Source organism: Staurois parvus, unplaced genomic scaffold (assembly GCF_062004578.1).
Source record: "Staurois parvus isolate SC_StPar_1 unplaced genomic scaffold, SC_StPar_1.0 ptg001586l, whole genome shotgun sequence".
Lineage (NCBI taxonomy): Eukaryota > Metazoa > Chordata > Amphibia > Anura > Ranidae > Staurois > Staurois parvus.
The window spans coordinates 6697-18271 of NW_028319382.1; the positions used below are offsets into that span (position 1 = coordinate 6697).

At 40.0% G+C, this 11575-nt stretch overlaps 1 protein-coding gene across 1 annotated transcript; it reads right to left on the bottom strand.

The window, feature by feature from the left end:
* Positions 1–333: 333 nt before the first annotated feature.
* Positions 334–2952, bottom strand: LOC149435191 (serine/threonine-protein kinase SBK1-like). Its single transcript, XM_089662909.1, has 3 exons — positions 2835–2952; positions 1782–1984; positions 334–1035 (listed from the first exon to the last, which is right to left on the bottom strand). The coding sequence occupies exons 1-3, from the start codon at positions 2950–2952 to the stop codon at positions 334–336; spliced, it is 1023 nt and encodes a 340-aa protein (XP_089519035.1).
* Positions 2953–11575: the final 8623 nt, after the last annotated feature.

Genomic DNA, 11575 nt, shown 5'->3' on the forward strand with positions numbered 1-11575 from the left:
AACGCATGGAGACGGCAACATGAATTGTAGTTGAGGTAGTTGCTTTTCAAAGAGGTAGTGATGAGGCCCGGTGACATCACGGTGCAAAGTCCACATCTCAGAAAAACCTTTGAAATAGTCACAAGATAAATGCTTGTCCCTGTTCCTTCTATCTCACCACTTCAGTAATATTTTTGAGATGACGGTGATGGTTTGAGCTGGGCAGAGAAGCTCTGCAACTATTCTCCTCCTTTTAGGACAATAATTGGGGTCCGTTTAGACTTCAACTTCAGAGCTTAGGTACTGCTGGTCTCTTTCAAAAGAAGCACTGCTGAGATTTTAACTGCAGCAAATTCAAGAGCCGGAATAATTGATCACAATGTATTCAATGTCACCGTGATTTTCTATTATAATTATTTCCTCTTCACTCTCCAGCACAATGACTTCTACCTCACTGTCCTTTGCTGCAATATCCTCCTCTTCCTTCTGCTCCACAAGATCCATGGTTTCTTGGGTGGCAACTTCAAAGTTCCAAGGAAAATGAAGAAAATCTAGAACAACTCTGACTTGGTTCCTGCAGCTGGGGTCTTGGGCAAGAAGTATGTGAAATAAATCTTGAGCCCTCCTGCTGACATTCTCCCAACCACTTGGTGGTGGAACATGGTCAGAGTTGTTCTGCCAGTAAATAAACCTTTGAAACCATAGATCTTGAGCTGAAGCTGTTTCCCATGGATAGTTTCCAGTGAGAAGAACATACAATACAATACCAAGGGCCCAGATGTCAACACTAGGATCCACGACAATTGACTCCCTGTGCTCCAGTTCACAAAGTTCCGGGGACATGAATGTGTTGAGGGGTGCCATTGATGGAACAACTGTACCGGCAAACTGAGTCAGTCCAAAGTCACTTAATTTCACATTATGACATCTCTTGTCCATAAGTAAAATATTGTCCGGCTTTAGGTCCCTATGCACCAGGTTTTTGCTGTGCATATATTCAAGAGCCTGGGTAAGCTGTAGTGCACACCGTTTGACCAGCTTTTCTGGAATTCCCATCTGGAAAAGTTAAAACAATTAATTATATGATATTTGGCTTTAAAATAACACTATTTTACTAAAAAATAATATTCAATAATATCAAATTCAATACAACGTTGGTTACTTTTTAAATCTGCAGATGGAATTCTATGTGAACATCAGTGCAACCGATCTCCAACTACTTCAGCAATAATTGGGCAATGAAGGAAATATGGGAGGTCTAACTGGTTTTAAATTTTACCTCTGGCTTAAACACCAGACTAACCTTTAATATAGAATGGTGAAGGATCACAACCTGTATCATGATTGTTATCTGTGTGCCCACTAGGAAGGGAGGTGGGGAAGGAGGGATGTAATCTCTATTTTTGTCTTTCTGCTTTTAAAGACAAAATTAATGGCGAATGCAAATTTTACAGTTGTCACAGAACAAGAGATGAGGGGAAATCATCCAATGGGGACAACTGTTTAAGAGGGGAATTCCCCTAACGTTGTAGACTTCCTACTACCTCCTGTTCCAACTTCTTGATTGGATTAAGGAAAATCTTGCCCAGATGGTGCAGAGAAAATAGCTGACTGGGGATTTTAGCCCTTCCTTAGTTCTCTCCAACCAGGCCAACAATATTTGGTATAAATGCATGCAATATATAGAAAGTATCATCCATGACAAAACACCAGTTTCTATTAATCTCCAGGATCCCTAGGACAAATTTATAGAATTAGCAAGCAAATGCTAAAGTGTCAGCTACTTCATTAGCTTTACTTACCCCTGGCTGGATGATGGAGTGAAGAGATCCAGCAGGTGCCAATTCCTGGCTGATCATATAACAGTCTGAGTTTTCCAGAATTCTCGAATGGGTAGATATTATGCCCTCGTGTCCAGTAACAAAGAGTGACATGCAAACTTCATGAAGAAAGGCCTCTAGTCTGGTTCGCTCCTTTTTTACCTTTTTTAGGGCAACAAGGCTACCTGTTAAAGAGGAGGGAAAAAAAGTTGATTACAATAAGACTTGGACATCTAAAACTCTGGGTGATGTCCAATACTTGAGCCCATTCATTTTACATAGACTGGATGCTTTTCTTCAAAATGTAGCCGTCTTCTCTAGGCCCTCGCTAGCAGTGAGATATGTAGCTGCCCATGCAGCTAGATCTATTGTCCCTTCCCATCTAAATGCCAAGTGTCTAGGTTGTGCATAGTGGACCATCAGTTTATAGTCAAATCTGTTACATACTTAGCTGCCTATGACCCACTATAACTGTGTGTGATCATCATGAATCTGTCATGAGAGAAAAAGGAAGCCTGCTTTTGGTGAGCTCTTCTTCAAATTGCCAATTACCTGGCTGCCATATTGAATCTACCCAATTGAATTTATAGAATCCCTGACCTGGAACCTGTATGCAAATATGTACTTTTGTAAAATATCAAGGCTTGCTCTGTGGCATAACAACCAGTAGCTAGCACTTTCAGGAGGAGTTCAAAAAATGTGGCCTTCATGTTTTACTCATGGCAGGTTGTTAAAGATATGCAAAAGGACCAACTCAAGAAATTGATAACAGGTGGAAAGGCTTTTGTTTTCTGTAGGAACAATGCCAGCTGCCTGAATGGGATTTTGCACTGTTCAACCAGTTTTTATATTTTGTTAGTGCTGAATTAGATCTTTGTGCATCATGGTCTTTTCCCCAAATTTATGCAACAAAACCCCTACCTCTAATAAGGTCATTTAATCAGTAAAGATGCTAATGTTTGTGCTATCTGTTCTAGATGTTCAAATGGTCTGCAAATTAGAAATTTTTTTGTAATTATTTAAGAATTCACTTACCCAGTTCCCTGTCAACAGCCATCACAACTTCTCCATAACTACCCTCGCCAAGATGTCCCAGGATTTCGTATCGCTCTTCTCCAATTGTTTCATTCTCACAAGTTAGGTGGGCTGCCATTGTGAATATAGCAATATCAGATGTTCTGTGCAGAAATCGGTATCCAAAAGATCTTGAGGACCCTAAGAAGATATGTGAGGTCCACAAACTATCTTTTGTCTTTTTGTAGAGAAGTTGAGCCAGGATTCAAGCCAGGAAACCACAAACCTTCATTAGAATGCAAATTGAGGCATCACTTGAACTTAACCAATCAAGGTGATTCCTTTCTGTTTGTGTCTACAGGTTCAGGTCACAATAGGTAGTAGGGAGTGGGCATGTCTTTATTGTCCCAGGTTTTAGATTGCTAATGTTGAAATGTGGGCCTCTGAGGAAATTTGACATGTTCAAATTAAAACTTGGCGAGATTAGCTCTATGCAAACTGGTGTTGTAGAGGATGTCCACTATTGGTTGGAAATGACCAATTCTCACTACTCTGGTCTTGGTATTAAATATCTTCTGTTCCAATGATTTATTGGAACTTTTAATTTCTTTAAAGTTTCATAAACCATTTTATGACTATAGTGTCACTCCTAATATAGTGTACTACAGAAATCTAAGTAATATCTTGGTCAGAGCTCCAATTAGCCTGTGTACTGCTGGTTTGTTGGGTTGTACAGGGTTTTTATGCAAAACCTTGATATTCTAACAAAAGGTTATTCAAATATATATCTGAATGATTAGGCTTCTACTGATTAGTATCAACACCTCATCCCTACTACAGAACATTTACTAACCATCACACATTTTATAATTTTTATTTTAATGCAATGCTTGAACAAAAATGTACAAATCTAAATAACAAAGTATTGTTCAATGGTGTGTAACAAATATATTAAATAAAATGATCTCCTATACAGTGAGGGAGCCTTGCTCAGTTCTGTAATACTAGAAGTTTTTTTTTTCTTTTTTTAAAATAGAGCAAAACTATTTGGGGGGGAGGGGGATAGAGTAAGGCTACCTTCACACGTATGCAGGTTGAGTTTCTCCATTGCATTTTGTGTTTTTTGCACCTGTGTTTTTGATGCAATTTTGTTTTATTTTTCTTGTAGCTAGGCAGATTTAAAACTCATCAAAAATGCACTACATGCTTCTATGCAGCACTTCCATTGACATCTATAGAACCAAAAAACTCAACTTTTGGATTCCCAGATAGAAATGATAAACTGACAAATATCCGAACCTTCTTTCACTCTATCCAAAATAAACAAAAGTTTTGCCTTTCAGTTATTTTTAAATTACCCCTCGTGTGCTGTTTGATGTTACTGTTCTGTTTCATGTATTGTCCCCCCTCTATTGTACAGCGCTGAGCAAACCCTTTGGCGCTATATAAACTCGATAAATAAATAAATAAATAAATAAATTGTGTATACACCTTTGGCTACTTGGCGAAACAAGGGCTTTAGTTTAGCCATTTATAGGCTATTAAATATCTAAATGGTTCCATATATAAGATTATGATTTGCATATTAAGGTTTTTATGTAATTTTTAATTTTTGAAATTAAAATGAGTGTTATTTTGTATTGAAACTGCATGGGTTTGCATGGTTTTATTTCCCAAGATACAGTAGATACAAAAGATACTCAGCTGTCAATTGAATTGAGGATTAGATGTGAATGGGAATATCATTCTGCAACTCTTGATTGTTTTGCAGTCTCAGGATAAAATATTAACTTTGTGATAAAGTGTTTAAAAATTGAATTACCCTTAAAGCAGTAAAGTTGATTTTAAAAGCACCGCAGCTAACATTCTGGCCTTTTTTCACCCTATTCAATCTTCTAGTAATACACAGGTCTAACAACAAAAGGTCTCCCCTGTCTTTCCATATCTATTGTTTAATGTTTGTTTACTAGTAAAACCTGGAGATGTAAATGGTAAAGTTCTACTACTTTATATGCATGCTCAGTAGTCCACCCAAGCACAGGGTAGAGCAATCTAATCAACTTTTGATTTAGTTATGTAGTTAAAAAGCTGTCTAGGTATTGTTTGCTAAGAATTGCAGCAAATACAGAACTCCTCCCTTTCTGGGACACACCTAACACAGAAAAGACCACAGTGTTTAGAATCCAATTAGCAATGACAAGGAGGGGGGGGGGGGGCTTTACTAAAACTGGAGCCTGCAAAATCTGGTCCAGCTCTGCATAGAAATCAATCAGCTTCCAGAAACTGAAGTTTGAAGCTGATTGGCTACCATGCACAACTGCACCAGATTTGCACTCTCCAGTTTTTGTAAATCAAACCCAAAATTACAATCTTTTGACCACTAAAAGGCTCCTATATAGTTCATTGGTTTAGCCATCTGCCTGGAGTTCATTTTTACTATCATTGCTCTTTTGATAAGATAAAATTCTGGTGCAAAAGAAAGGTAGAGGGCGTGTACACAAAAAATGATATAAATTAAACGATATTAAAAACACTGCCAATGGTGTGTGTGTGTCTATGTGTAGATAGAGAGATATTAATTTCTACATATGGCACATCCTTCCCTCCTTCCCTTGTCTTTATTGCTCTTTGGCACTCCTATCAATCAAGCCTGAAGGTCCTCATTTAGCAATATTTAATTGTTTTCTTTAGACTTGGTAACCTATGTGACCACAAACCCCTTCTTTATGGCACAACATGTCTGTCATCAAGTCTGGAATTTACCATTTACTGGAGCAATGTAGTATGGGGCTTCATGCTAAACCAGGGTAGCAGGTCCACCCCTTTACAGAAAATGTTGCAGGATCTTCGCAAGTAATTAGAATCCTACATATGGGGGCCAAAGTTCATTACCACTAATAGGTTAGCCTTCAAAGTAACTAACACTGGCCATACAAGATTATAGTTTAGTTTGAAAAGTGTTAGGTTTTGAAAGTTCAGTTGTCTAATGGTTAATGAGACCAAGCTTTTACATTTCTCACAATTCTATCCTATTGAACCATGTCACTGGGAGGGAAAGAGGGTGAATCTCCACAGTTAACACAGAAAGAATAACCTGATATCCTTCCCCGCACTATATAAACAAACATACACACTGTGGTGTGTATGCAATAACATGAAGCCTTGAACCCAAACTTGTAATGCACATTACTGCATATACTGTAGACCTAGTAAGGGTATGGCTGCAGGGTAAGAAGAGATATACTTTTATTCATATAGTTTTTTTTACAGTGGAAGTAAAGCCATTTTGGTATATTTTACCTACAGATAAGTCTTTAATAAGGCTTACCTGTAGGTACTGTGAATATCTCCTAAATATGTCCTTTAGGAGTTATTTATTGTAGACGCACCGGTGATGTCACTGGTGCACGCTAACTGTGTCCTCAGTGGATGGGGTGCCATCCATTGAGAGAGTTGTGCCGCAGCTGAAACTCCCGTGTGCATGCGCAGGGGTGTAAGGACATCGCGGCTCGGCCGATCAGATGGCCACAGCTTTCAAACCCAGAAGGAAGACCAGGTGAAGATGGAAGCCTTGGGGAGCTGTGACAGCACTCTGCTGGAGGGCTTTGTTTTCCAGCAGGTCTTTCATAATGTGCTAGTATGCATTATGCTTTTAAACTTGCAGGGAGAAGATTTTTTAGAATTGTTTGGGCAGTTTACTACCACCATTAAAATTGGTGTTAAAAGCCCCAAATAATGTAAATATTTGGCCCATTACTTCACATTGTACTGCATTTGGCATCAGCTAAAAGCTACCCATGGTGATAGCAAGCACGTTAATGCGGTTTGAAATTTATATCCTGTATGCCAACTTCCCACCCAGCAACCTTGGGACCCTCCTGCACAGCCTAATGACTCACCACAAGGAATAGTGAGACCAAAGATGGCGCATTGTGGACACCCTTACACCATTTGCACAGAGGAAAGAGACAGACACAGAGGCATAACAATAAAATACCATTTTATCAAACTAGTCAAATAAGAGGCATCAAACATGAAAAATAAATAAGAATAATAGAACTAAACTGAGCAAATTTTATAGATCTAATTAACCTAAAAAACCGATTGCGCTTACATTAGCAAATTTAAGTTTCCATACCTACACAGATCTTACAATTTGATTGGGAAATTGCAAATTGCACATCTCCTTATTATTTAGGATTTATATAGTGCCAACAGTTTGCTCAGCGCTTTACAATATAACGAGAGACGATACAGCAACAATACAGTTCAATACAAGAGGGTTAGAAGGGCCTGATCCTGGGAGCTTACAATCTATTAATGTTGGTCTCACAAATGTTTAAGAATGTCTCCAAGCTTTGGTTAAAGGGCTGTATGAGGTCTGATTACCTTAAATAACAAAGGAATGTGATTATCTTAGATTGTAAGCTCCAAGGATCAGGCCCTCCTAACCCTCTTGTATTGAACTGTATCGTTGCTGTATTGTCTCCCGTTATATTGTAAAGTGCTGAGCAAACTGTTGGCGCTATATAAATCCTGTATAATAATAATAATTTGGACAAGGCAGACCACTGCTCTCCTTTTCTGTTTGCATGGGGGGTGAGTTGTCGATTGCTTACACACAAGTCCAGTATATAACACACAGCTAGACTGGAAATATTTGTCTCGACTCAGAGCTTGCGTTAAGCATGTGTCTGTGCTGATCATCGGCCATGCCCTATAATGGAGGGACCCGTGGCTGAAACAGCATCTTTAGTTAAGTATTCTTTTCACATGTCGAGTACAACCCCAAAACCCTAACAAAACACAATTGATGGTTTTAATTCTACCTATAGATCACTTACAACATTTTGGGGCTCAGCATTCTTCCAAATATGCAGCGAGTATAACGAGAACATGTCAAGACAAACTGTGGAAGGCACTATTGCAACTAAATCACAAAGCTAATAGGATACCCCGGAGATTGCTCCTTTAACTGCTTCCACATGCCCACCCTGATAAATTCCCTTTACGAATAATAATGTAGGAAAAAGGGCTTACTAACTTTTGCCTAAAAGTGACTTGTCTAGAAGAATTGCCTAGCCAATGTTAAATCTGTATTGAAGTGGAAATAAAGAGGCAGAAATAGCGAAAGTAGAATTACAAATGGCAGCTAGCTTTTCTATACAAAAAAGATATAAATCAGTACTTAGAATTTATCATATTCTTTACCCGGTGCAGTGACCACAAGACTATATATACAAAATACAGAAGATAGCATTATGAGGAGAGCTCAATCATCTTTTCATGTCAGACTACATAAAAAGAGGTTTAAAAATCACGCAACGCTTTTGGATAGAAATCAGATCCCTATGTATTCTGCAGTGTCATGCAATTACGATGTGGCAAATGTGCCCTATGGTAGCCACACAGCTGCATTTATACCAGATACACAGTGCACAAATTAAAAACAAAAAAAACGCAAGCAAACCTTACATGAAAATATAATTGACAAGGTCAATTTGTGTCAAACAGTTACAGCAACTTCTGTGTGTCATCACTGGGTCACACCTTCTTGCAGCAGTGTATCTGAAAATGTTCTCCCGCATAGTGCTGAATTTGGGGTACTTTGCTTTCCAAGGAGGTAGTGGTGAGGCCGAGCGGCATCACCAACACAAAGTCTGCTTCCAAGAAAGACCTTTGAAATAATTGAAGGTGATGAATTGAATGGACAGAAAGAAGCTCTGCCAACACCTTTAATTTAGGATTAATGGTTGTCTGATCCGGCCAACCTACATGCACGCAGAGACGGCACTAGAGCCATAAAAAAAGGATGAAAATTGCAACCTGAAATTAGTCAGCACACTTGCTCTAAAAATAACTTGAAAGGTAGACTTTCACTTCAGAGCCTATGGAAAAACTGCTGATGGTGTCCAATAGTGATGGGCCAAGCACCCCCGTGTTTAGTTCGCAGTTGAACATTCGAAAGTATTGAACATTCGACCACATACTTCAAACTCAATACAAGTCTGTGGGACTTGAACTTGTAAATTCAAAAGTGTCCATTTTGAAGGCTTATATGCAAGGTATTGGCCAAAAAAGGGGCATGGGGATTTGGGTACTGCCTTGAAGAACATGAACCAGTGAAAAAAGAAAAAAAAAAGAAAGTTTTTAAAGGGCTAGTCATTTTTCATTGCTTAACCTCCCTGGCGGTATTCCCGAGTGTAGCTCGGGGTAACATTTCAGTACCAAAAGCGGTAACCCCGAGCTACACTCGGGAATACCATGCGGCGCTGCTCCGGCATGTGTTCTTCCCTTACCTTAACCTGCGCTCCCACGATGTGTCCCCTGCAGCGTCCCCGGCCATCTCCTCCGGCCGATGCCGGCATCCGGCTTCTGTGTCCTGTCCCTGTGACGTCGGGACGTACGGGCGCCGCCGGCGGCGGGAAATTTAAAAATTTTAAAAAATGTCATTTTTTTTTTTTTACATTTTACACAGTAAAACATTGCTGTTTCAACCTATTTCACATACATTTTGTCCCTAGTGCTTTGTCCTGCGCCCTGCCTGCATTTTGTCTGTTCTTTCTGCCTGGAAACTGAGAAATGTCCATGGCGTCCAAAAAGTGTCCCTTTAGGTCAAAAGCGGTTTAGACCAGCTAGAGAACAGCGATAGTAAATCAGAACCACTTGCAGAATTGAGTGATAATGATTCGTGGGGGAAATTCGTCATCAGAAACTGAAAACGATTTTGCGACTGAGCTCAGCAATGTGCGAACTTGGCACTCTATTTCACATTTCAGTGTTTTTGGTTTGATTATATTATTGAATTAAATTTTTTATTATTTTTATGATTATTTATTAAATTATAATTTATGATTTTGTGTTTCAAATTTTATCATACCCGGGATGTTTACTAGACTCTTGTTCGGACAGATTTCAGTGAGTTTTTCCTAAAAATTACAGCCTACAATAAAAAAAATACATATTTCCATGCAAAAAAATGGTACCGCTTTCAGCACCAAAAATCTGAAATAATCATACCGCCAGGGAGGTTAAAGTATTAAAAAAAAAAAAAAAGGCCTTTAGGCCTGGTAGGGCTTTTAAAGGAAAACCACGCACCTCAATAAATGGTGGAAAAAAGTGTGAGGTCCCCTCCAAATTCCTACCTGACCCTTGATCTGAGCACAGGCCTGGTAGGGTAGGTGCCCCCCCATGGCTTACCAGGCCACTTGACCTCAACATGGAGACAAAGGCCTCTTCCCTACAAACCTGGCCTGGTGGTTTGGGGGGTCTGAGGGCAGGGAGGCTCATTATCTGGGTACCCCTTTAAATTACAGGGCACCCTGATGCTCCCCCCCCCCTTGTGAATGAGTAAGGGGGTACCCCTGCACATTCATTAAAGGGTTACATTCAGTAAAAAAAAAAAAAAAGAGACCAGTCTTTTGAAAAATACCTTTAAATTGAACAAAAAAACAAAATTGTTTTTGACAAGTCCTTTAAAAAAAAAAAAAAAAAAAAGAAAAAGCGGACGCCCACTGACCCCTCTGCCACTCGCCACTGCAGTTAGCTCTGCCCAATTGTTTACATCTTGCTGGCAACTGTCAGACCTGTTATATTGCAGCAAGTACTCAGCTGACTGGTATTGGCTTTTGAAAAAAAAAAACAAAGAAAAGCATACATGACCTGTCAAAAGCAGTTTTATTTTTTGTTCAACTATTTTCAAAAGTCTGGAGTCTATTTTTTCAAAATTTACCCCTTACTCATTGCACAAGGGGTGCAGCAGGGTACTCTGATGCTAATGACCCCTCCTGCCAGGGTTGTGGGGAAGAGGCCCTTGTCCCCATCGTCCCCATCCCCCCCTTTCCTGTCAGGCCTGTGTTTTGGTAGGAATTTAGGGGGAACCCCATGCCCCCCCCATTTTTTGGTGGCGGGGTTCCCCTTAAAGGTCCTACCAGGTCTATAGGCCCTGGTAGGGCTTTTGGGGGGAATCCCATGCACTTTATTTTGAATTTTATTACAGCCGGGTCCCTCCTAACCTTCCTACCAGACCTAAAGGGCCTGGTATGGATTGGGGAAGGGGGGGTGGACCCACAATGTTTATTTCTTTATTTTTTTTTTTAAATGTAATTTTGTTTTTATTTTGGGGAGAGTTTTCTCACCTCTGTCTTCGGCAGTGTCCAGGAACACACTGCGTAAGGCTGCAGTAGAAGCAAAAGTGTGCAGTGGCGACTGTGCACTAAGAGAGGGGGTTTGGCAGGCGAACAGTTGGTGCTGCCTTCACACCGTAACCTTTAGAGTCATTCTTGATCAGTGCAGGATTGGACCCTGCTCTACAGCTGCTGTTGATCCAGGACTGATTCATTTTGATAAATGTCAGCCGGTCAATGGAGTCTGTGGACAGATGCACCCTTTTATTCGTCACAAAACCTCCAGCAGCACTGAATGTCTGTTCAGAAAGCATGCTGGTTGCAGGACAGGCCAGTAGCTCAATTGCATATTGAGCAACTTCTGGCCAGTGATCCATCCTCAAGTAACCCAGTGGATCCTTAGTTGAAAAGGTTTCCAAGTCTGCTCTTGCCACTAGATAATCCTGCACCATATGATGGAGACGCTGCTGATGGATGCTTAAACAGCCCTAGGTGCTGAGGACGAAATAATTCTTTAAAGGCATTCGTCAGCCGGCCGCCTCACCAGGCAAATTTTGCTACCCCAGTTGCTGAACCGTAAAAAAAAGTACATCAGAATCGGTCAATGTTCAAACATACAGTATCTCACGGAAGTGA

Coding starts and splice junctions, on each gene's coding strand:
- LOC149435191 (XM_089662909.1), bottom strand. CDS start 2,952: ATGGCAGCCCACCTAACTTGTGAGAATGAAACAATTGGAGAAGAGCGA. Junction 1,985..2,834: donor GGCTGTTGACAGGGAACTGG/GTAAGTGAATTC, acceptor CCTCTTTAACAG/GTAGCCTTGTTGCCCTAAAA. Junction 1,036..1,781: donor ACTCCATCATCCAGCCAGGG/GTAAGTAAAGCT, acceptor TAACTTTTCCAG/ATGGGAATTCCAGAAAAGCT.